Raw genomic sequence first — 26,798 nt, 5'->3', positions numbered from 1 at the left:
ACATATAATGGTCCATGGGAAAACAATCCGTATTCAGATCTATACCTCATGATTCTAATGATTGCCCTTGAGCTTTGTTGATGGTGATTGCTAATCGACCATTCCCTGAGTCGCCATCGTCATTTATATATTCCCCTGTGCACCCCGGCGTTCCCTTTGTAGTTATGTCCCTGTGTCCCGGTTGTCATTTATATTCCCTGTGTCCCGGTCGTCATTTGTGTCCCGGTGTTCCAGTCTGTGATTTCTCTTTGAGTGTCCCGGGCGTCATTTATATTCCTTGTGTCCCGGTGTCCCGGTCGTCATTTATATCCCCCTGTGCCCCCCGGCGTCCCCATTGTAGTTGTGTCCCTGTGTCCCGGTCGTCATTTATATTCCCTGTGTCCCGGTCGTCATTTGTATCCCGGTGTCCCGGTCTGTATATACATTCGTTTTTTAGTTTTGTTTTTCTCCTTTATTTTTTTCCTTTTTTCTTTTTTTTCTTTTTTAGTTTATTTAGATTTTTAGATTTTTTAGTTTTTTTATTAGTTTTTAGTTTTTTGTAGTTTTTACCATTTTTTTAGTTTTTTTAGTTTTTTTTTTTTACTTATGTCCTGGTCGTCATTTATACTCCCTGTGTCCCGGTCGTCATTTGTGTCTCGGTGCTTTGTTGATTGCTAATTTATATTATATTTATATTTATATTTTTTATATTTATTAATATTTTTTTAGTTTTCTTTTTCTCTTATTTTTCAGTTTTTTCCTTTTTTTTAGTTTTTTCTTTTTTAGTTTTTAGTTTTTTTTTGTTTTTTACCTTTTTTTAGTTTTTTTAGTTTTTTTAGTTTTTTAGCTTTTTTTAGTTTTTTTATTAGTTTTTAGTTTTTTTTTAGTTTTTGCCTTTTTTTTAGTTTTTTCAGTTTTTTTTAGTTTTTAGTTTTTTACCTTTTTTTAGTTTTTTTTAGTTTTTTAGCTTTTTTAGTTTTTTTTCTTTTTAGTTTTTTTTGTAGTTTTTACCTTTTTTAGTTTTTTTCTTCTTTTGTATTAGTGTGAAATAATTCAGACGTCATATGCGGACAAACACGACGTCACTCGACAGACAGACAGACAGACATAACCCACAAACAACTTATTTTTATATATATTTATTCATATTTTTTTAGTTTTCTTTTTCTCTTTTATTTTTCAGTTTTTTCCTTTTTTTTAGTTTTTTTCTTTTTTAGTTTTTAGTTTTTTTTAGTTTTTTACCTTTTTTTAGTTTTTTTTAGTTTTTTTAGTTTTTTAGCTTTTTTAGTTTTTTTATTAGTTTTTATTTTTTTTGTAGTTTTTGCCTTTTTTTATTTTTTTCAGTTTTTTTTTAGTTATTAGATTTTTACCTTTTTTTAGTTTTTTTTAGTTTTTTAGCTTTTTTAGTTTTTTTTCTTTTTAGTTTTTTTTGTAGTTTTTACCTTTTTTAGTTTTTTTCTTCTTTTGTATTAGTGTGAAATAATCCAGACGTCATATACGAACAAACATGACGTCACCTGATCCACAGATCCACAGATCCACAGACAACTTATTTTTATTTATATAGATATTGCTTACTAGCTGTTGGGGTGGCGCTTCGCGCCATCCCAACACCTTGTTGGTGGGGCGCTTCGCGCCCCCCAAAGCCCCCCCGCGCGCGTAAGTCGTTACGTGCCATATTAGTTACGCGCCATTGTAGTTGTGTCCCTGTGTCCCACCTGTGAATATAGATAGATTTATATATGTGTTTCAAACTACGTAAAAATTGCGAATATACAACATTCTTGGCTTTCCCATTGTCTGTGCATATACAAAGCCGTATGTATTAATAATGACGTCATATGCAAACGCTCTTTTTACAAACAAACAAACATGCATACACACAACTCGTTTTTATATAGATAGATAGATACAATACAAATTAACTGCGTAAAACTTGCGAATATACAACATTCTTCGCTGTCCAATTGTCGCTGCATATAAATAGATTGTCAGGTTTACCGACCCTCGAACATGCAACGTACAATTGTCCATGGGAAAAACAATCAGTATTAAGATCTATACCACATTTTTCTAATGATTGACCTTGAGCTTTGTTAATGGTGATTGCAAATGCTAATCGAATTGGGAATTGCAATCTTTTAAATTGAAAAGGGAATGCGAGGAATAAGAACAGCCTCACCCTCAAAAGGCCCTGTCAAGATTGTGGCCTCTATTAGGATTTCCATTATTTTTTTTACGGCAAGTCGCGTGCCATTGCAAAGCTTTGGTGGGTTGATATTTCTTAAAAGTATTATTGGTACGCCTATTTTTAGTTGTAGCACGTGTGGTGGAAATCCTGAAAGATCTATGGAATTTAAAAATTCAGATGGATAATTAACCGCTTCATTTGGTTCCAAAACTGTGTCGACCGACTTGTAAAGGACTGCCTGGTCTCGAATCTTGGTCAAAACAATATTGTTGATTTCGTGGACGTCTATATTTTTGGGTGCGAGAATCGCTCTTTCACTTAGCCATTTATTATTTTTATAATTTTTTAGAATATTCGGAAATACTTTTTCAATCAATTCATTTTTGGACGTCATTAAATTACAGAAATCAGCAGGTAGTTGTATACGTCCTGAAATTGAGTCTACTGGGAGCTTTCCGTTTCCAATTGCCAGCAATTGATCTGAAAATGTTTGACCAGAGTCATCGTTTTGCAATCGGACACGCATATTTGTAGTTAATTTTAATATTTTTACGTGTGCCCATAAATTAGAATTTTTCAGGCAAGCATTCATTTCGTCTGCAGTAGTTGATCTAGGTATTATAGGTAATGTTTGCCTGAAATCTCCCGCAAGCAATATTAATGTGCTGCCAAAGGGTTTCGACTTCCCTCTCAAATCTTTCAAGTATTGATCCAGAGCCTCGAGCGATTTTTTGTGTGCCATTGTGCACTCATCCCAAATAATAAGTTTGCATTGCTGCAATACTTTACCCATCCCAGATGATTTGGAAATATTGCACGTGGGAGTTTCTGTAGAATGCAAATTCAGAGGCAATTTCTGTTTGATACTAAAAGTCGAGGATATTGCTTTTTGCACCTTCCTTTGGCCATGCATGGTGAATTTTCGTTCAGTGCACCGCAAGGTCCATGTATCATATTTTTTACAATAATATCATGTAACCCCTTATCGACATTTTATCAGGTATTTCAGCGGAAATCACATCATCAATTTCGTTCGAAGTAATTTTTTTATGTAGCCAGATTAGTATATGTGCGTGTGGCAAACCTCGTTTTTGCCACTCCACTGAGTACATCCAGCATCGCACTGACCCAAACACTTCAAGTTTTACTATGTATTTTATCAGTAATTTCAACTTTTGCCGGAAGACACGGGCCGTAATGTCATGCCTATGAACCGCCGATTGTCCTTGAAGTAAAAGCTGCAGTATCTCGTCCCAAGATTGATTACATATAAATGTAATGAATAAATCTGGACGACCATAGAGACGAACATTTTTGCCATTCCACTGAGTACATCCAGCATCGCACTGACCCAAATACTTCAAGTTTTACTATGTAGTTTATCAGTGATTTCAACTTTTGCCGGAAGACACGGGCCGTAATGTCATGCCTATGAACCGCCGATTGTCCTTGAAGTAAAAGCTGCAGTATGTCGTCCCAAGATTGATTACATGTAAATGTAACAAATAAATCTGGACGACCATAGAGACGAACATACGCAATAGCATCTTGAGCATATTCATGCATATGACGGGGACTGCCAGCATATGACGAAGGTAAAATTGTTAATCTTCCAACGTTTGTGGTATTACCGTCATTTATAACTGCATCTCGCAAATGAATGTATTGTTCAGAGCGGAGCTTGGTCTGATTCAGGCGGATATATAGAAAACGTTCTGAATCAATTTTAGCATACATATCAACGACGAATTGGTGAAACAATTCACGGCATTTTAAAATATAATTTTCTTCATCCTGCCGAATCATTAGTCAATAGGAATAATAATGCATTGCACTGCATTTCTTATTCATTCCTTTGTTAGTGGCTGGATTCATCAATTTAATATTAAAGTGATAGCCGTCGGCTCCATCCCAAAAAATGATAGGATATTGTAGGGCATCGTAGCATCGATGAGTTTCAGCAATTCTTAACAACTGAGCGTTTCGCTTATGAAGAATAATATCTCGAGGTAAAAACTGATCACCGACCATAACGGTTGCCACTTCGTCGATAGTTGGAGCATTGTATCTACGCACATGTTGGCCAGGAGGCGTTTTGTCAGCGGAAATAACAATTTTATGCGTATCAGTAGGCATCAAATCGATGGCTGTTTTGAACAGACGCACTAAATTATTATTTTCGTGGAAAAGATGTTGCAATTGGGAAATGATTGTCCTTTCAACGTTGGGAGAAATTTCGCAACGTGCATTCAATTCAGAATTTCTATCACTGATGAAGTACAATGTCATTTGGAAACATGAGTTGTATTTTCTGATTTTTGACAAAAAACGCTTAGATTCTGACGTAGTTCCAGTAAGGAAAGTCTTCAATGGCTCTGGTGGTGCAGCCAATAGAGGAAGTTTAACTTTTCCTGAGGCGCAACACATTCCCATTGTTTCACCATTGAATTTCAAGGCCTTGCAATAGGGACAAATTTTAGACATTGTCCCGATTTGAACACATCTACTCAAGCTATAATCATCGACTGGGCTGTACCTGAATGCCAGGCGATAACTGTCAGGTTGCTCTGATTCCTCGGCACGCTTTCTTTTCTTACTTTCTCTATCAGCAGCAAGCCTGATTTCTTGCTGTTCTTGTGATTCCTCGGCACGCTTTCTTTTCTTACTTTCTCTATCAGCAGCAAGCCTGATTTCTTGCTGTTCTTGTGATTCCTCGACACGCCTTCTTTTTTCACTTTCTCTTTTAGCAGCAAGTCTGCTTTCGCGTTGCTCTGGTAGTTCCTCGGCACGCTTTCTGTTCTTTCTTTCTCTATCAGCCTCAAGCCTGTTTCCTTGCTGTTCTTTTGATTCCTCGGCACGCTTTCTGTTCTTTCTTTCTCTATCAGCCTCAAGCCTGTTTCCTTGCTGTTCTTTTGATTCCTCGGCACGCTTTCTTTTCTGACTTTCTCTATCAGCAGCAAGTTTTTTGGCATAGACTCTTTGAGCATCTTCATCGGCTTTTGCCATTGTAAGTTCATCAGTCATTTTAAACTTAAACATTAATAGATTTCTACGTGAACATATATGTCTTAAATATCTTTAATAACGTCACCGTCATAGCAAAAATGACGACAACTAACTTCATGATTAAATATCTTTAATGACGTCACCGTCATAGCAGAAATGACGACAACTAATTTCATGACGTCAGTGGACACAGAAACATGACGTCACCTGATCCACAGACAGACACACAGACAGTCAGCTTATTTTTATATATATAGATAGATATTACTATTATTACCGTTATGTATTGCTATTATTTGGTTTTACATTGATAAATTGAATAAATGATGTTTGTATCAGATTTTTAGTTATTATTTTCTTTTCAAAATTATCATGAGGGGCTATAATATGAAAGATGCTAAAAAAAAGCAATTTCGTTTTTTTGCTCTTTGCCATGGGATAATATCACCTTAATATCACACAAAAATATTTCCCCGGGAGAGAGAGAGAGAGAGAGAGAGAGAGAGAGAGAGAGAGAGATAGAGAGAGAGAGAGAGAGAGAGAGAGAGAGAGAGAGAGAGAGAGAGAGAGAGAGAGAGAGAGAGAGAGAGAGAGAGAGAGAGAGAGAGTGAGAGAGAGAGAGAGAGAGAGAGAGAATGGCAAAAAATCAGAACAAGGCATGGTGATTATACTCAATGTTAAGTAATGCAGTAATGATGAAATTTTTGTCAAAAAAACTTCCATTCGTGTTTATTTTACAACAAAAATGTGAATTCAGTTATCTATCATGAAGTCAGTAGCGTCACCAGACCTCTACGGTAATTCTCTTTTGTTCTGAAGTAATGGCACCGAAATCAAAGGAAATCTAGAATATATTGGGATAAGACAAATAATAAAGAAATTTTTTTACAAAACTTTTACGGAAAATTCTGAAACGCGATATCAGTTTTTCATATTTCAATGTCAGGATAGAGGGTGACAAAGCGAAAAAAAAGACACATGTTTTTGGGAGGGAGACAGACCAGGGACATCTTGTTTTCACTCAATAAAAGAATGATTCTTATTCCATGAATTTTTCTTGCAAATGTTTCAAAAATCGTTTAGCTATTGTAGAGGAGCATCTCTCCTCTTCAGGATTCCACTTGCTAAATTCATTTAAGAGTAGTGTATCCAGTCAAGCAAGGCAGGGCTCCTGTGGCATTGTATTTATAATTTATAAATCCACTTAACGAAATTAATAAGTGTAGGAATAGTAAACAATCATTTTTAAATCCTTTTTTGCTAGAACCTAGAAAAAAAATGCAAATATGAAACATGAGATTACCACCAGGCCGAGGGGTCGCTCACTTTCAGAAAATACGTATATGAGTTGATGCGTGCGAAGCGTGCAAAAATGTGCTAAGGGAAAGTGTGCCAAGCGTGGTAGAAACTGTGCCTAACCTGGTAGAAATGTGTGACACACGTGCCGTTCCGAGATGCAAACCGGGTGGTGGAAAGTGGGTGCCTCCTCGCATCAAGCTTGTGAAAAATTATTTGGCTAATGTATTTTTTCTTTTCAGTGAAGTTTTTAGTGAAAAACTTCTTGAACATTCTTATCTTATTTCCCATTAAGCCAATCTCGGGGATCGAATCCCTCCTTCCCTCCTGTGCAGGTATGCTGTGTAGGTATGCTTTAACAGTATTACCATGGATGTTACCTGGTAATTTTAGAAAAACTCTAATGAACCCCGTCTATAAGAAAGGTGATAAGAGTGAGTGTGGTAATTATATAGGAATCAGCTTGCTTTCTCTAGGAAGCAATATACTGGTATTGTTCTACTATAGCGCCTACGTCAAGTTCTTCATCTATGGACGCACTGTGGAGCTGGTTTCTTCGTTATTTTCTTTCAGCTTAGCGTGAGACAAGACAAAGACAAGTTACAGAAAAGATGGGAAATATATGATTTGGATTGTATATATGAACATTAGGAGTGATGTGTGTGTAAAGTATTTCGACAGTATAAAGTTAGAAAACAATTCTTAATTCATAATATGCAGAATAATTATATCTAACAAACCCACTATACTTTACCCTCCTCCCCCCCCTAATTTGCAAATATATATAGCCCAAATTTGTTTCTAGGTATTATAAAGTTTCTAAAGTATTATAATTTCATCATATTTTGTGATATTTCGTCAGGATTGGTCAGAGAAACAGGCTCTACTTAGTATGGCGACACTTTTTAGACTTAAAGATGATGAAGATAACACTCTAAGAGAAGAACAGTGTAGTTGTAGGAAGGGGAGAGGATATGTCGACCAAATTTTCAATCCTAGATTAATCGCTTGAGTCATCAAACCCCTTTAGTACTCAGATTTACAGATTGTGAACAAGTGTTTGATTCAGCTGGTAGAAAAGCTTTAACGAAGGTCCTGTCCTTGCATGGGATAGTTGAGTTTTTTTAAAAAAAAGTAAAGCGCTACATTAAGCCAAAAATGAACAGAAATAAATTTAAATAATCTTCCAAGCGTAAAATTACCACAAATCACCATCAATAAACGAAAGAAATCCAAATGAACAGAAATTACAGTAAATAACCGAGCCACTCTCAAAACGAGCAAAAATTCTGATGAGTAGGACTGAAAATCCTATATTTTTCAAGACCTGAACATAATTCGCAATTTACCGAAAAAAAAACAAATGGCGTAGATTGTCAGTTTTGCGTGAGCAGTAAGTCATACAGGTAAAAATTCGTAGCGTGGGACTGTTAGTTGAAGCGCCCGCTTGTGCGGTTACCTTCTATTTAACCAGTCTCTTTGCTATAATCCTATACATATTATTTGTGTAAGAAAATAATAGCATAATATAAGCTGTTTAAGAATAATCTTACAATCTGTATTAAGTAATTGTAGGCCTAAAGAAATAAGAAGGCGGTCAATGATAGACCCGTCTAAGAAAAAAATACATAATTGTAATGATCTAGGCTACAGTGTTGCGAATGCCTTGCGCTAAGAGTTCCCTGGAAGCGCTTTTTCAAATGAGTGAAATCGCGCAATCGACCAGTTTGAAAAAAGACTTGGAAGAGTGAACATCGCATTGTTTGTCAGATTTTAAACTTGGATTTTATTAAATTAAAAAGAAATGTCCGGCCGACCTTCATCCGTGACACCGTTAAAGAAACTTCCTGTTCATTTGCAGGTTTGTGGTAACAATTTACTGGGGGACTTATCGTTATTTTGCTATCCTGTTTAGCCCCATGTAAATAGGATTAGGCTACTGCCTTTCTTTTCGGGGTGTTGGTGGAAATATTACCCCAAATTTGGGAATACAAACACAGGGAATGATGTCTTGATTGTCCTCAGGTAGACAGAGCCGAAGGGAATTCCTCATTCACTAGTTATGGAGATAGCTAATAAATAGACATACTCTTAGAATCAGAATTTCATCCTTAATCTAAACGTGATATTCATTTTCACCGTAAATTTACAATACTCCCCATTCAATGATCAAATATGTACCCTGAATTGTGGGTAGGCTAAATATGGAGCAATTCATATAATTGACCTACAAATGAAATGAACATATCACTCGATGCCATCCAAAAGGTAGCGTCTATTTTTTGTTATCAAATTTGTTCCCCCTTGTGCAGAAAGCAGTCAACTCTTTTGTATGTTCTTATTACATATTTCGAGGTTAACAAAGAATTACAAAAGGTTTCAGTTTAGAACGGGGTAAATTTATAGCAGTTCGTATAACTGACTTACCAATAAAGTGAACATACTACTTGATGCCTTTTTTTATGCTCTTTGCGAATACAATAATCGCTTCTACCGTAAATTCAATTTTAAGCCCTTTTTAACCTAACCTAAATTAACTTATTATAAATAATTTTTAACCTAACCAGGCTAGAACATTAACCAGAACCTAGGCTAACCTAGGTAACCTAACCTTAGAACGGTACTTGGTAAATATTGAGCAGTTCACATTTTTGACCTACAGACAAAGTGAAAATACCACTAGATGCTATTTTTTCCCCCTTTCTGAATATAATAATCGCTTTTCTCGCAAATTTAGTTTTAAGCCCTTTTAGGGCCCTTGAAAATAATAATCTCATTCTATATTTTTTGGATATAAAAATTTGTTATAACATTTATTTCAAACTTGCTATTTCATTATTCATCCATTTTGTAAAAGTTGTATAATTCACAAACATTGGTTTTTAAAGATTAAGTTGAATAAAAAAAATTCTACAAGGCCGGTTAAAAACTGCCGTTTAACCTATATGTCAAAAAAGGGTACTTATCGATTATATAATAAACACTATAAAATTTCGAGTCACTATAAAAAGTCAAATAACTTGTTTATTAGCTTTGGCCTGGTTAGAAAAATAAATTGTAGCTATATTTTGTTTAAGTATTTAGTTGGTATTTTGGTTTGGTTAGTTATGTATTTGATATATGCTATGCTTTACCCCCCCCCCCCTAATGTGCAAATATATAGACCAAGTTTGTTTCTAAACTATTATGTTTTCATCATATTTTGTTTGATTTCACTAGCATTAACTTTGCTTCCCGAGTGTTTATTACATGACCGATGAGGGTACTTGTGTATTATTAAATTAAAAAAAAACTAATTTTTTTTAACTAAAAGTAAGGAGCAACATTAAAACTTAAAACGAACAGAAATTACTCCGTGTATGAAAGGGGCTGTTACCTTCTCAACGCCTCGCTCTTTACACTAACGTTTGACTCTTTCTCTCAATTTTGCTTTATTAAACAGTAAAAAACTTTAGCGTAAAGAGCGGGGCGTTAAGAAGGGAACAGCCCCTTTCATACACGGAGTAATTTCTGTTCGTTTTAAGTTTTAATGTCGCTCCATACTTTCAGTTAAAGAAACTAGTTTTTTTTATTTAATTTTTGAACGTTTTTGAATTAATGCATGTTTGATTTTGGCTCCAAGCAATTAAATTATTAAAATGAAATTTACATATTAATTCTTTTTTTTGGCTAAATGGCTTTCTCTTAGTTTTGATCAGACGATTTTGAGAAATAGGGGGTGGGGAAGGAGGCTTAGTTGCCCTTAAATTTTTCGGTTACTTAAAAAGGCAACTAGAACTTTTAATTTTTAACGAACGTTTTTATGAGTAAAAACTATACGTAACGTAAGAATTAACTTACGTAACAAACTTCTATATTCTTTTTTTATTATTTATATGAGGGGGTTTGTCCCTTCGTTAATACCTCGCTCTTTACACTAAAGCCTTAGTTTTGTCCCAATTTTTTAAAAATGGCCCCTGAACCAGAAGGCCATAGAATAAATAGTTGGAATTACTAAAAAATTCTTTGGCATAAAGACCGAGGTATTTAGGAGGAGAAGAACCCCTCATATGCGTAATAATCTCTGTTCGTTTTAAGTTTTGATGCTACTCCTTACTTTCAATTGAAAAAACTTTTTCATGTTTATTTTTTCATTTTCTTTATAGTAATGCTAGAAAATCCTACCCCCTTTTCATTGAATTTCTCTTCCCCCATGACATTTTCCTCCACGGAGAGATCCTCCCACATAGCCCCCTTCTCTCCCCCCCCCCCAAACCAAAAAAATCCCCCTGAAAACGTCTGTACACTTCCCAATAACCATTACTGTATGTAAACACTGGTCAAAGTTTGTAACTTGCAGCCCAACCCCCGGGAACTGTGGGGAGTAAGTCATCCTCAAGACATAATTATTATGGTTTTCGACTATTTTGAACAAAATGGCTATCTCAAAATTTTGATCCATTGACTTTGGAGAAAAAAGAGCGTGGGAGGGGGCCTAGGTGCCCTCCAATTTTTTGGTCACTTAAAAAGGGCACTAGAAATTTCCATCTCCGTTAGAATGAGTCCTCTTGCGACATTCTTGGACCACTTGGTCGACACGAGGACCCCTGGGAAAATAAAACAAACAAATAAACACGCACCTGTGATTTGTCTTCTGGCAAAAAATACGAAATTCTACAATTTTGTAGATAAGAGCTTGAAATTTTTGCAGTAGGATTCTCTGATACGCCGAATGCGATGGTGTGATTTTCTTTGAGATTCTATGACTTTTAGGTTTGATGACTTTTCTATGACTTTTAGGCGATGGCTGGAGGGGGGAGCTGCCCGCATTAACTGTTATTTTCCCATGGCGACCGTTATTTTCTCACCATCACTAATAAACATATCCCATTGTTTTATTTTTCAAATATTCCTATATTTATAGTGGAAAGATTGCTTGGTTTATTTTAGCCTATTCTTTACTTATTTTTATGCTACTATTGCTGCAATTTGACGATTCATCGCAGTAATAAGTCGCATAAGGCCAGCACAGTTGCAAACGCTTCTCTTCCACCTTAAAATTTTTTTTATAAAAAATGATATTTAAAAAAAATTACAAAATTTGTATGCCATTCAAAAATACAGTATTACTTATTAATATATGCATGCTATAGCCTATTGGAAAGCACTAATCAGTTTTGCTGGAGTGTTAACGAAAACAATAAAAAAATTACAGTAAACGTAAAAAAATACGAAATTTGTGTGCCATTCAAAAATACAGTTTGTTAATTAGGCTATTAATATGTGCATGGTAAGCCTATTGGTAGGTACTTGTGTGTAGTTTAAATGGAGTATTAACAAAAACGATTAAAAATAAAATAGAAAAAAATTACAAAATTTGTACACCATTCAAAAGTGCAGTATTACTTATTATTATATATGCATGCTATAGCCTATTGGCAAGCATTACTGCTAATCACTTTAGGTTAAGTATTAACAAAAGCAATTTTCTAGAGTGCACAGAATCGGCTTATAATAAAGAATGGTAAGGTTGTCAATTCTGACAGTGTCGAAGACGTTGACATCTACGTAGAAGATGGAATTATCAGGTAAGTTTAGCTTCTTAAATTCTATGTTTTCTTTAAGTCTTTTGAAGTATGAGGATACTGTTTGCAATTCGAATAACATAATCAAAGTAACATGTTTATTATAGTGACCACACTCAAATTCTTGTTGTGAGTAAAACCGGTTTTTTTGTCTGCATTAGGAGATAATTAGCTTAGTCTCAGTGAGATAAACTACAATACATCTTGAAGTATGAGGATACTGTTTGAAATGCGAATAACATAGTCAAAGTTACTTGTCTGTTATAGCGACCACACCCAAATTCTTGTTGTGAGTAAAACCGGTTTCTTCGTCTGAATTATAAGCTAATTAGCTTAGTTTCAGTGAGATAAACTACAATGCATCTTGAAGTATGAGGATACTGTTTGAAATGCGAATAACATAGTCAAAGTTACTTGTCTGTTATAGCGACCACACCCAAATTCTTGTTGTGAGTAAAACCGGTTTCTTCGTCTGAATTATAAGCTAATTAGCTTAGTTTCAGCGAGATAAACTAGAATGCATCTTTAAGTATGAGGATACTGTTTGAAATGCGAATAACATAGTCAAAGTTACTTGTCTGTTATAGCGACCACACCCAAATTCTTGTTGTGAGTAAAACCGGTTTCTTCGTCTGCATTATAAGCTAATTAGCTTAGTTTCAGTGAGATAAACTACAATGCATCTTGAAGTATGAGGGTACTGTTTGAAATGCGAATAACAGTCAAAGTTACTTGTCTGTTCTAGCGACCACACCCAAATTCTTGTTGTGAGTAAAACCGGTTTCTTCGTCTGCATTATAAGCTAATTAGCTTAGTTTCAGTGAGATAAACTACAATGCGTCTTGAAGTATGAGGATACTGTTTGAAATGCGAATAACACAGTCTAAGTTACTTGTCTGTTATAGCGACCACACCCAAATTCTTGTTGTGAGTAAAACCGGTTTCTTCGTCTGCATTATAAGCTAATTCTAGCGACCACACTTAAATTCTTGTTGTGAGTAAAACCCGTTTCTCTGTCTGCATTAAGAGATAATTAGCTTAGTCCCGGTGAGATAAACTACAATGCAAGTATATTTTAATTAAATATTTAATATATAGAATTGGCTAGGTTAGGCATTTAATATAAGGCGTTCTGGACGGCCTGCTTTCCATAATTCTCTTCTGTAGTTTCCATAATTTTGTTATTAAAGTATTTAATTTCATCGTATTTTGGTATATTTCATTATGATAACCTAACTTCACTTCTTGAGTGTGGTCGCTATAACAGACAAGTACAGAATATAACAGACAAGTACCGAATTAACAATAGTAACTGCGGCAAATTAAAGAAAGTGTCAATGTCGGACCACATATCTGAAAAGTATTATTCGAGAGGTCGCCAATTTTCCTTCTCCTGGTATGGCGCCTCCTTCCTTCTCCTCTTGAGGCGCCACGTGTGCCACTAATCATCAACGCATTGCACAGTTCTCTCAATGCTTGGCACAACTCTACCACTCTTGACACACGCCACCTGGTGCAAGTGATTCTTGAAAGTCAACGCTCCCTTGGTAGTATTATAGTAGGCTAAAGTTACGCCAGAGAACTTTGAAATGGGTAAACTCTATCTCTCTCTTTGCAAGCGTGCCCATTTTTTCTTTACATTGTATATTACATAAATACAAAGGTTAAAAAAATAATTTTGAATGTCAAGAGAATTGGGGCCCCTACTTAAGTGAATGGTTCTTGGATTACTTTTAATCAGGGATGAAAGTGTGAAGGGTGTTTGAGGGCCCAAAGAAGGCTAAAATTTTGATTGTATTCAAAGCCTTCAACAAATTCCTCTGTCCGTGTCTACAGCGTTTTGTCAAAAAAAAATTTTCGTCCTAGTTAATATTTCTCTGCTATCCCCTTCTCCGTGCAAGTATGTGTGTCCTCTTTTTCCTTCAAAAGAAGATTCCTTAAAAATATTTTCTCGTCTTAAAAGAAACGAATAAAAACTGGCCAGAAAAAGGTAGTTCTTTGACGAGTCAAGCTACGGCAGCGTATTGCGACCTTTTCCCAAACTTAAATGGATAAACAATCCCCTAGAACTTGGCAAGTACAGTCGATTAGTTCGATCCTTGTTTCAGCCTTATTTTATTTTCAAGATTTTTGAAAGCTTGGTTTTTTTGAAAATTGGCTCTACCTTTTAATCTCATTAAAAAAAAATAGTTTGTAAAAAAGAACTTTCGATATCAAGTCATTTTGTACATTCTAAGCTCCATAAATTAAACCTTTCTTGTATAAACAACCCCTCTCCAATAAAATTAAAAAACCTTTTAAGAAAATTACATTTCTTAATTTTTTACTCTACTATAAAACGCGTGTAAAGAGACAAATGAGCAGGGAGGGCTGGGAGGAGATGACGCCCTCCCCGGAGTCTTTAGATTATTCCAACAATTTTTTACATTATCCAGAAAGTTTTACAAACGTTTACCCCCCAACCATAAATAAATACCCACGTACGTGACGAGTTTTATTCTTGAATTGCAAATGTGTACTGATTTGAATTTCCCACTTCATTGTCGTGTACTTGAATTACATCTGTTTATTTACTTGTGAAGTTTGATCTGAATCTCTTTCTATTTGTTCCGGCCTTTGAATTGGCCTAAATTCCTAGAGAAGCAATAGCAATACGACATGTTTACGAAATTAGCCATTCACATTTTCTATTTGACAACCTACCGTTAAGATGAACTTTACGAATTCTTGCAATGTTCCATTTCTCATAACATGTTCTGTAAAGCAAATCAAGTTTTGACACATCTAAAAAAGGCCCATGTTGCAGAAATTGCAAGTCATACTCATTCACAACTAACTATTAAAATTTTTAAAACCAGCTTAGTCACTAATGAAAATTAAGCAACTGCTGAGGGAACAACTTCAGCTAGAGGAATAGGGGGAGGTCCCCTTAAAAATTTCTCGAAACCTCTCCTGCGTAAAATTGTAACATGAAAGACTTTTTTTTACATTTGTATGCCTCTTCCCCTTATCTCAGGAAAGAATAATTTTATTCACCCCCTAAGTGTCGACCCTATCTGCATCTATAGCTAGCGGTAGTAGAATTCGAGACTTGATTGAAAGAGGAAAACACGAATTGGTGGCTATATCCTTTGGAATTTGGGTTTTGGGCTAAACTGATATTTTTTAACAGTCAAAAGGAAAACTGATTTGGGTTTTGGGCTAAACTGATATTTTTTAACAGTTAAAAGGAAACCTGTTTTTTTTTTTTTTTTTTTTTTTTTTTTTTTTTTTTTTTTTTTACATTTCGGACTTACTGAGGAAAAGTGCTGGAAAGAAATTGATTATAGACACCCTATTTATATCTTAAAATTACTCGACAACTCATATCGAGTTAGTCAAACGGAAGAAGGAACGAAAAACTAGCCAAGCGGGCTTTTTCTAGCCAAGAGTTGGACTCCTAGTATAGTATGCATTCATAAAATGAATATATACAATAATACTGGATTGTATCCCTTTAATTCGTTCCTGCTTTTTGTGTTTGGCCCAAAAACAGATAAATGTCGCTAAATCGTAATATATTCCATATTTATTGTAATTTGCTTTTTATAAACAGATCAAACACGGACAGAAATTAAGCATTAAAAATAGAATATAAAATAGAATAAAAAAAATAAAAATATTTTTTGAATGAAAGCAGAGAGAATCCTTAAAACAAAAGAAAAAAAAAATACCCCAAATGCAAGATATGTACCTTCAACATCTGCTCAAGGAGATAAAGGTTACCTTGCGCTTTACTGAAAGTTTTAATTGAATGACAAAAAAGTCGGAAATTGAAAAAGGTTTATTGGCCCTATTATCTTAAAAAAATTTTGCCATTTTTTGTTTTTCTGAAAGCCCGTATAATAAAACAAATAGACCTATTCTTAAATGAGAAAATTTGTTCTCGAATCATTGCCAGATGAGACATGTTGGAAAAATATATTTTAGCCTACTTTCTTTCAGCCCCCGTGCGTAAAGCGAGGGGATGACACACCCCTCGTGTCTTGGTCAATATCGGGTTGTTTCAAGTTTTAACGGATTTCTTTACTATATTGTGATTGCTTCAACAAACATATTTTTCAGTATCGAATTATGTTTTTTTCTAAACTTATTTCTAAATATGATTTTTATAAGATGATTATTTTTTCAAGTGCTTGTGTTAATTCTATCGTAGTCACGGTTCCACCTCAAACATAGTAAAATAAAAATCAGAGATAGTCGGAGCCAATTGTATTGTAATAGAAAAAAATGATGTAAGAACCAAAACAGGGGATTTCATTAGAAATGTTTATTGTGAATCGGGACATTCAATTAAAAGTCGTTGTTATAGTTTTGCGAAGTTTTATTATTTGTTTTTTGCCGAAATCTGGCTGTTTTGGAGGTTTGGATTTCTGAAAGTAGATGCCTCCTCGAGTAGGAGATAGAGGATGAGCCGCATTTTACCATTTTAACAGAATGTTTCTGATGCAGTTTTGTAAATTGAATTGATAAAAAAAAAAAAAAAAAAAAAAAAAAAAAAAAAAAAAAAAAAAAAAAAAAAAAAAAAAAAAAAAAAAAAAAAAAAAAAAAAAAACAATAGGTGCCGGAAGAACTATGACTAGATTTCGAACTTAGCATACGAGGATTTGTTTTAAAAGGTCTTCCTAAAAATTCTGTTTGTCTTAAATTTGGAAAATGAACAACAAAATAAAATAGTGAAAAGTCGAAAAATTGGAAGTATCTTAGTCTTTTACAACGTTTTGCTCTGAATTAAAAAATTTAAGCAGAATTTTTGTATCGCCTACATTATTGGTGGATAACTTTAAAAATGTTTTTGTTTGAACCTAAGTTTTGACAAATAAAACATTTTAAACAAATTATTGCTCAAACACTGTGAGTACTATGCAAAAAAAAACAGAGAGAAATTGTAAATTTTTACACAAAACTCTATTAAGACTTCCCTAAATGGTTAAATGTCTTGTTATACGATCGTGAGAACAGGTTATCAAGGCATCCATCTGGTAGCTTGAATATTTGATGAAACAATAAAAAAAATGTATTGTATTTATTCCTGCGTTAATTGCCAACCTGTTATGTTACACTTAAAATCACCATTTTGTATCATGAATTTATGCATTAAGTGATAAACTAAACAAATAACCCATTTGTAAGTATTCAATTTCCGTGTGTTTCCTATTTACAGTCAGTGAACACTAAGGGTCTGCCCACTTTCGAAGATCATGTACACCCATTGGTGCGCCTGACTGGCTGCTGAAGGGTGCCATGCGTAGTGTGAAGAGTTTTATGCGATACGCAAGGAGGGATGGCATAGCAGAAGTATACCACGCGTGGCAGAATAAGGGGTACTTCTAAATGCACATCGGGGGGCAGAGAGTGTCCCCTCAGTGAACACAACAAAATTTAAAAATGCTTCTACTCCATTTTATAGCCTATATGTGGTATTTTTATGTGACTGTTCTGCATGACCTGTTTGCCAGGTATTTCCTGGCAAATACGTCATTAGTCCTATCAATTCGAAACATTCTGTATAACAAGACGGCTACGTTGCGAAAAAAAAAATTAAATCCAGTACCCTAGAAATTCAAAAAAGCGTTTTCCAGCTGTATAAATTGTGACTTAAGATGATAATATTAAAGCTATCGTTCACGAACATCTGAGCTAGCCTGCTTTTAATCATTTCAGACTGTTTTAAAGTTAGCTTTGGCAAAGGCTGCCGGAACAGCCGTCAGACCCACATTCCCCGCAGGGGGCCTAAAATATACTAGTTGTACAAAATACTGCAACATCAAAAAAGATGCATCTGTGCAACACAAACGCCTTTTTTCAAAATTGCTCCCAATCCCTGGAAGGTATTTGTTGGTGTTCCCTTCTTCCAAGAAAATTGTCCACTTGTACCCTTGGATATGGCTTTCCCGCTAAAAATGAATTCAACCGACTTTATAGGTAGGAGAGGAGGTATTCGTTTAGACTGAGAGGGCAGTTGTCTATATGGCATCCCGATTAAAGCTCCATGGGAACCTTCAAAACCTGTGACGATAAAATTATTTTCCATGTTTATAAGGGATTGTCAAGACAACCTTTTAGATAACATTCTAAAAGTTCCTTAGATCTGTTGCTGTTATAGACGAATATGACTCGCTGTCAGGAGGAAGGATGTGATAATTGAAAAGGTGTTGTAACATTGTTACATTTTTATATAATTTTTTTTGTAAACTCAAATTCAAGTTTCACCCGTTCAAATAAAGCAAGTTTCATTGATTTGTTCCATCTATTTTTTCATATCTTGTTTAGTTCCCAAGAAATCTATATTTTTTTTTTCAAATACCTTTTCTCTCCCAAATACTTTCCTGGCTCACAACAATAGCTGAAAACTATGACTTTTTGATATCAGACGATTTTTTTTTTTTCGCCTTATGCAGCATGCTTAAAAAACCTTTTTTGTAACCGACGGTAACAATCAAAGAACCTAAAAATTACTTTTTTCAGTTTTTCTGTCTCTTGTAAATGTAAAATTTCGCCTGGTGGATTACCAAAACTGAGTGCCTGTCATGGTTGCCACCCGGTAAAAAATCACTACATTTTAGTGATCTTTTTGGTTGTTTTAGAAACTTTTGTGTGGATTTAGTGTTTTTTTTGTTTAGACAATATAAAAAATCACTAGGAATAGTGATAAATTGCTAGGAGTGGCAACCCTGGTGCCTGTATGAAAAATGTGGTTCTATCCCGATTTTTAAAGCTGTAATTAGAAAAAGGTTGAGATGGGCAGGACATGTTTTGCAGGTGAAGGATGACAGATTGCCAAAGATCGTCCTTTTCGGTCATGTGTCGATGGCAAAACGAAAAGCAGATCGTCCCGGAATGGAATGGGAAGAGAGAGTAAGAAAGGATTTAAAGTAATCTGGAACTTCTTGGGAGGATTTAAAAAGATAAGCTTTGGATATACTGTGATATATCCTCCTTGCGTATCGCATAAAACTCTTTCACACTACGGGTAGCATCCTTCAGCAGTCAGTCAGGTGCACCAACCAGTGTACACGATTTTCGAAAGTGGGCAGACCCTTAGTGTTCACTGACTGTAAATAGGAAACACACGGAAATTGAAAACTTACAAATGGGTTATTGAATTAATTTATCACTTAATGCACAAATCCATCATTTACAAGACGACATATCTGTAGAGTGTCGAGGACAGCTGAGGACATAAACCTAAGGGTATGAAGTTTAAACTTTCAGGGCATGTTGAGGAATGTTGAAAAAAGGCGGAAGTGCAACCAGTCTTCCTCCCATATCCTTTACACCTGCAAATTCAGATTCACAAATTTCATATTTTCAAGACATATGTTCATTACTTGAAGTCCAGAAAGGTTTGATTCATCTGAACAAAAGAGGAATAAATCAGCGTTAATGGTCTGTGACATAGAATCTTCTTTTTTGCGAAAATAAAACAAAGTTTTTTTTTTTATGAATGATCAGACAGGCGTTTATATCCTGACTTTAAGAAGCAAACAATTCCAATAAGCTTGAACAAGAAAAAATTCTAACTTGTTTTATTTTATTCAATGGTATTGCAACATATTTTTAGAATAATGGAGAACTGAGTTCAGTGGCTCAGTTGCACCATGGTTCACTCACACGAGATCTCAATCACATGGTGGTTCAGTTACACGGTGGTTCAGTTGCACAGGGGTTGAGTTAAATTAGGTTGAGTCGCACGGGGATTTAGTTGCATGAGGGTTTAGTTAAATGGTGGTCCATTGCCCGGTGAATCATTTACAAGAGGGTTCAGTTGCACGGGGGTTCGGTTATAAAGGGTTTCAGCTGCATGGTGGTTCATTTACACGGCGGTTCAGTTACAGGGGTTCAGGTGGTTGTGGTTCAATTACACGCACACCGTTCTTTATTGGTTATGTAAGTTTGTAGTAAATGCATTTATGTTTTATTTATATTTATGAGCTAAATGCTCAGAAATGTCGATGAAATAAATTACAGAATGATCCGATAAGAAGTGATGCCTCAATCTGTTCGATGACTTCTCGATCCCTTCAAATCCCGGTCCGTACACTTTTTCGCAGGTGTTATTAATTTTTTGAGAGATGCAGGTGTCTTCTACATCAAAGGGAATGTTTCTTAAATGATGCAGGCGTGTGTTACTGAAAAAACCTTCAGGGGCCCGCCAAATTATGATTTTTTGGTCGTTATGTCATAGGCTTTGGGTGTTACCTAATAGAGAGCGTTTAAAAAGTTTTATTTTCCTTACTAAACCCCTTTCCAAGACAGCCAAAACTAGCTAAAGTTGAATTTTACTGAACTTCCTTCCATGGCGTTAATTTTGGGGGCAAGTGGGTATTTGCTCCCCCAGATTTTGTTGTAGCCTCCTCCTTGTAGATTTTTAAAGATACTTTGGGGGGTGAGTATTTCCATTGAAAAATGCTTTGTTTTGTATTTTCATTAAGAAAATTGAAAAAGAGAAATCTACTCCCCTTTATTTTGAAAAATACATTTTGTCCCCCCCCCTCCTACAATTTTTTAAATTGACTCCACTGAATTAATTTTCCTAAAACGTCTCATCTGTCTCGCTTCTGCCAAATTAGTCTTCTCTCAAAACTGCTCCAATACTTTCTTTGTCTAATTGGATTATTGCGAACCGGATGTGACATTAGTTAGAGGAAATAGAAGATTTAAAACGCTTTGTTTTCCAGGCAAGTTGGAAATAATTTGATCATCCCTGGTGGTGCCCGTGTAATCGATGCCAGAGGACGCTATGTCTTTCCAGGTAAGAATTCTCAAGTCCTTTTGATCAGGATTGCCACTTGAGGAGGGATTATAAGGGATAATTTTCTCTTGATTTTCAATAAATGAGTGGCCCCTGGAAAAGGTAGATTTGATAAAATGGGGTTATTTCTAGTCATAATACGCTTTGTGTATGATTTGTTTCCTATTGGAAGATAAAAATACATAAGCTGTTCAATAATTTATAGTATCCGTGAAAAATATGCGCTAGGGATCAGTCATAGTCGTATATACAGTTTTAGAACTGACTGACAAAGACTGTAGTGACGCACGCGACTTACAGACAATTGCAGGAACAAATGGATAAGATCACGGGTAGAAGTGTAGTATTTTTATTATTTGGCTTTAGTGCCCAAATTGGTAGAACAAGGGATATAGTATACTAGCTTATGCAAATTTGGTGTTATAAAAGAAAATAGCAATGGTAATAAACTGCTAAAATTGGCAATAATCTGGTAATCACATGATAGTAAGACAACGAACCATATTAATTGTGTTATTGGATATCGAAGGATGACAGGATCGATGCAAGATACCAGGGTGTATAGAATTGCTTTTATTGATCTTAAAAATAAAATTTGCATTTTTTTAACGGGCAGAATTAATTTGAAGTTGAAATTTTGGAACGTTAACTCACCTTCCCGTTCGTTTTGAAGTCGATAGACTCCAGGATAGGATATTAAAAGGAACTTTCCAAGAACAGTCGAATATAAAAATGGATAGTTTTGAATTTAGAAATCTAGAAGATGGACAAACTGAAATTTAGGAAAATAATTTGTGAAGTAGCATAATATGTTTCGGGGGGGAATTTAGAAACGCAGCTAGAAGTATTGGCGAAAATGTTTTAAGCGAGTTAAGAGGAGAGAAGGGGTTTGTACAAGATGTTTTTGTGATAGATCTTCCAAGAATAAGAGGAAAGTAAGGGGAGGGGAGAAGGCGTTAAAGTGTGAATTAGAGAAATGTGAAACGGATCCCACTCGTAAAATTGTTGCAAAGGATCTGGAAGATACGGTCAAACGTCATTATAGCAAAATATTGTATTAGCATGCTAAAAAACTGGGAGGAAGCAGTTAGTCGTGACTTTTCTCAGCAAAAAACCCCAGTCAAAAGTATCTGAATCACTTCGATTTTATAGTGTATTGTATATTTTGTAGATTTTTATAGTATTGACTTACGTATCTTAAGTCCTCGATTTTATAGATTGTGAACAGCCATGTGGTTTGGCTGATAAAAAATCTTAGGTGAAAGGTTTCATCTTTCGAAAGATATACTGGATGAGTACATTAAAGTGATTACTGCTATGTACCCGAGTCATATTGTGGCGGTTAAGGTAAGGAGTTGGGTTAGTTGTTTGTTCTGTAAATCAGGAGTTTCTCATGGTTTTTTCCCAACTGGTTACATGGATTATTTGATGGAATTTGTCCTATGAAACTCGGCAAAGACTATGAAGGAATATAGTTTCAACCGGGAAGGTAAAAATGTCTTAGACTTAGATTATGTAGATGATTTGAATGTCCTAGATGAAATGTCAGCAAAGAAAATGTTGCAGGTATTGACGGTCCAGGATGCAAAAATTGGTTTATTCAGCTCTCTAGGGCTAGTATAAAAGAAAGTTCAAGACAGTTGGGCCACTTGTTACCAATTAAGGACGATAGGCTGCCGAAAGATAGTGCTTTTTACCTATCCATTCTGGGTAGAGGAGGAGTGTCCGCAGCTGTGTTGGCCTCGGGTCGCCTTGGTGCCAAAATGTCTTGCTAGAAGTAGTAATAAGAACCTGTTTGTATTTTGTGTTTTGCTATTTTTAGAGAGATGTCAATTTAGCTGGTATGTGGTTTGACCGTGATATTGAAGGTTGAGAGCTATTTCTAGAGAGACACCAATTTAGCTGGTATGGGGTTAGGCCGTGATATTGAGGGATGAGAGTATCATTTGTGGGGGGGGTCGGAATAAGATTGCTTTAAACCCCTTATTTTCACTGCATAAACGTCAAGACTTGGAAATTTATCATGACGAATCAAAAACTTATTCTTATCTTTTTTGTTTTTGTATCATGTTTTATCTTGTTTGTTTTATGATAGATGAAGTTTTTACCCGAAAACAAAACCAAGAAAAAATTGCAAGCATATTTTGTTCATGTTTCGTAATTTTTCCTGTTTATTTATTTGTTTGTTTTTAACCCAATAATTCTGAATACATTTATTCCTTTTTCAACTAAAAAATATGTATCCCTCATTAAAAACTTGCATCAGAAGCCGAGGGGTTCGGGTGCCCAATTTAAGAAATCACGTACACCAAGTGGCAGGTGCCGAGTGTCGCGGAAGTGTGCCAAGAGTGGCGGGAACTCTGCTAAACGTTTCAGGTCTGTGCAGCACGCATGGCCGCAGAAAATAGGTGCCCCTTCAACAGAAGCCCACATAAATTCGTCTGCAAAATATTTCAATTGAAACGCCCCCATTCAAGTCTCGATTTAAGCATTCCATTCAAGAACCGTAGTTGCCGAACTACTAGAAATGGTACTATCCAGGTACATACGCTACGTTTGATACTTTTCAGTTTCGAATATACATTTTTGTCTGTATTTCAGATTTGACGTTATGTTTAGAGTTTGCCTGCTATATTCAATTTTGACATTGATTGGCAGTATTATATGGCTTGTGAATTGTGCTCCTCATTATATTTGTAATTTTCCTGTTTTTCTACGTTTTTGTTGGATTACCCCCTCCCCTTCCAAATTATCTCTTGGATACTTGAGTTGGCAAATTTTAAACTTGCTTTAACGTTAAGGGGATTCATGAAATGTACTTTATGTTTAATTGAAACTTTCCTTTCTAATTAATAGACTTATTGTAATTTTAATTTCGGGATTGGGGGGACGGGTGAGGTGCAATAGATTTTCTATAAACAAATCCATTTATTTGGCACAAATAATTTATGTTTTAGTTGAATAGGCTGTGTAATAAATAAATCTAAAATAATGTGAACATTATTTTGAAGTACCCATTTAATAAAAAATGTGGTATCTGGTCCTTAGTTATAAATGTAAAATAAAATATAAATATTAAAATTTGGATATGTTGAGCCATGATATAAATGTGAAATATCCTTAAAAAAAGAACGAATAGTTTACTCCGGTATCTAAAAAGAGAAAAATAGTGAGATAAAAAGAAACACATATTTCAACTCCAGTCCATTTCGTTGTCACAGCGGAAACTTTATTGGGGGTGGAGGTGGGGGTGAAGAATATTTTAAAGATTAGTTGCTGAAGACAAGCGTACTTAAGTCTCAAATAGCTAGATTCAGGCCAACCTCAGAACATATTACCCTCCCCTCTATACCCTCGTTTACTACTATGTCCTCTGAACACTAGATAAAATTAGTAAGTTTATCACTATGCAAGGGAAGCGGTGGGATACATCGAGAATTTTGCAACCCCTTAAAATTATACATGCACTGTTGTCGCTGATCATACCTGCTGCTGATGCAAATGGTCCCGGGTATATAATACATTACAGAAATTATGTTGTCAGGTCCAGCCCTGGGAGTTTTGCTGAGATTTTTAAATAAAGGTTTGAAATCTATAAAAACCAACGAAATGATTCCCAGATTTTTTAAATTCCCGACGACTGCTGCGCCAATAATGTATCTCGTAATTTCTGAAGTTGTACTGTCTTCAACTTTCAAGCATAAAATCTTTGTTTACCTAATCAGCAGAAAATTTAAGGCTAATTTTGCGAAAATTAGATGGAAACTTGTTGAGCAGGTTTTCCGAAGGGTTGCTAGCTTACCATCATCTCAGAGCGCTGCGCGCGCGCAAAGTTCCCCCAACCGTGGCATAGTGCGTCATTTCTGATACTCGGTGCCCCCTCGGGCTTTTCTCTATACCAGGAATGTGTCAGAAGATGTATTATTGGAGAATAATTGACACATGCTTTTCACAAAAATGTCCTCCATTTTAATTTTCAAGTTCTGTATAATGATCGTGACGCTAATGTCAATGACAAACACATGTCATTCTCAAATCTGGGCTTTTCTGCTTACAACCGTGTCTATGGTGTTTTTCGGATATAATTTTGGCTATCACAAATCTTCTTTAAAATTCCCGTGAGAAATATTTAACTCTTCATATGTATTATTATTTTAGTCAATACATCATGCAAATGGTAACATCTGGTTTAAAATAGTAAGATGCAAAATCAGCTTTCAAAACCTGTTCTGTTCTTCAGCTAACGAGAACATTCTTCTTATTTAAACGGTTATTACAAAGGGTGACCTATAGCTTTATGATGCCATGGATGAATATCATTTCTAGCGCCGAGGGAATACTAACTTTTTGATAAGGTAGATAATGAGCCCAGTTACAAATTACTTTCATAAATAAAGCGGAGGAACTAATTGGGGGGGGGGTAATTGGCCCCGAGATTTTGCAATACCCGTCTTGATTTTTCATTAAAAAAATTGAAAGAAACATCAAAATCTCCCCCTCGATTTTGATAAAAAAACATTTTACTTCCCCGTGCACTTTTGCCAATTAGCGTCCCTAATATAAAGTTAACCTCACCTTAGAAGGAAGACGATGGATATGTCCCAAATCTGTAGGGATTGGAAAATATCCATGGGAAAGTCAATTGATAATCTGAAAATGTGGTTGACCATCCATAGAATTTACAACCCTAATAATTCTGGAAATTCCACCAAATCGCTTATATTGAAATTGACTCCAAGTCTAAATAGGTTTTGAAACCATCCTGTCCCAACATAACTGACAAAATAAAAGGGGTCGGGTTGCATGGGGAATCCGTTTCCGCATTTCACGGCCCCATCTCCGTTGACGTACTAGAATAGTTCTCATATTTTCTTTTTTACAATCCAAGAGCCAAATATAACAGTAGCAAATAGTGTTTTGATCACTCTTTTCACTTTTTTAGTATAACTAAAAAGTCAATGGTTCTTAAAAGATGGAGTCAAAAGTCAGAAGTGTCCTTAGTCAATTTGTTTAAGGGGGAAGGGGCAGCGGATTTTATTGGCATGCGATAAAGTGAGTGAAACTTCAGGATACATATTTTAAGAATTCAATGCTTTTACCGACTGCCTGAACATATTTTTTTTTTTTGAATGAATGACTGCTTTATTAACTACTAAATTACAAAAACTATACTTATACACAACCGCCCGGGGAAGACTCAAGCAGCCTGATGTTGGACGGCTGCAATCCTCTAATTCTCAACCTATTTATTTAAAAAAAAAAAAAGACAAAAAACACTCTCACTCAATTTCCCTTTAATACCAGAATATACATAAATCAAGGCTAACAATAATAAGAAAAAAAAAATATCTACTACTCCTAATAAATGTTTTTTTTATTGGGAAACACATTCCTAATAACCATTATTTGACAATGGATTCCCGTTTAGATCCACTTCTCCTCTCCCAAATATGGAAATTCAACCAGGGCCGGTTTATTCAGATATGGTACCGAAATAACCTCTCCTATGCGAACAACTGTTCCTTAATAACGGTCAAAAATCTTGAAACACAAATTTCAGTTTTTCCGTTCTCCTTTAAAACTTATGTAGTTGAAGCCTTTTGATTTGGCACAGCCACTCACCATGATTCTTGCCTCTATCCAAAACAATTTGAAAATCGCATCCTTGAAAAATACCCACACTACCCATAAGTTAAAACGGTTCTATTTGTTCCGCGTGGTACATTTCCGCAACGACGCGCCTTTTCATGCTATGTCAGGCAAGCCTCGTGCCATACACGGCACAATTCCAGCATACATACTCCGCCATCTCATGTGCACGATTTTAAAGGGGTCCATGCCTTGATTGTTACAAAGATTGTGTATTGAAACACAAAAAAAAATCATTTGACGTGTATCAATTGCAGCGTTTTGATATACATAACAGAGTATTTTTATTTCCATGGATTAGAGCAATAGGAAAATAAAT

At 35.3% G+C, this 26,798-nt stretch overlaps 1 protein-coding gene across 4 annotated transcripts in view; it reads left to right on the top strand.

Moving 5' to 3' along the window:
• The window catches only part of LOC136034528 (dihydropyrimidinase-like), a 255,283-nt gene that overhangs the window by 134,907 nt on the left and 93,578 nt on the right, over nucleotides 1-26,798 (top strand). For 3 of the 4 annotated variants that reach the window (XM_065715755.1, XM_065715756.1, XM_065715754.1), the window contains exons 3-4: nucleotides 11,945-12,039; nucleotides 20,757-20,830. In XM_065715755.1, the coding sequence (XP_065571827.1) occupies nucleotides 11,945-12,039; nucleotides 20,757-20,830 (169 nt within the window). Of the gene's footprint in view, nucleotides 1-8,201; nucleotides 8,334-11,944; nucleotides 12,040-20,756; nucleotides 20,831-26,798 lie in introns of those variants that run through there. The other variant, XM_065715757.1, reaches the window with a different exon arrangement.

This window comes from Artemia franciscana, chromosome 13 (assembly GCF_032884065.1).
Source record: "Artemia franciscana chromosome 13, ASM3288406v1, whole genome shotgun sequence".
Classification (NCBI taxonomy): Eukaryota; Metazoa; Arthropoda; class Branchiopoda; order Anostraca; family Artemiidae; genus Artemia; species Artemia franciscana.
The sequence above is the reverse complement of the archived record's forward strand: the minus strand, read 5'-3'. Positions and strand labels throughout refer to the sequence as shown.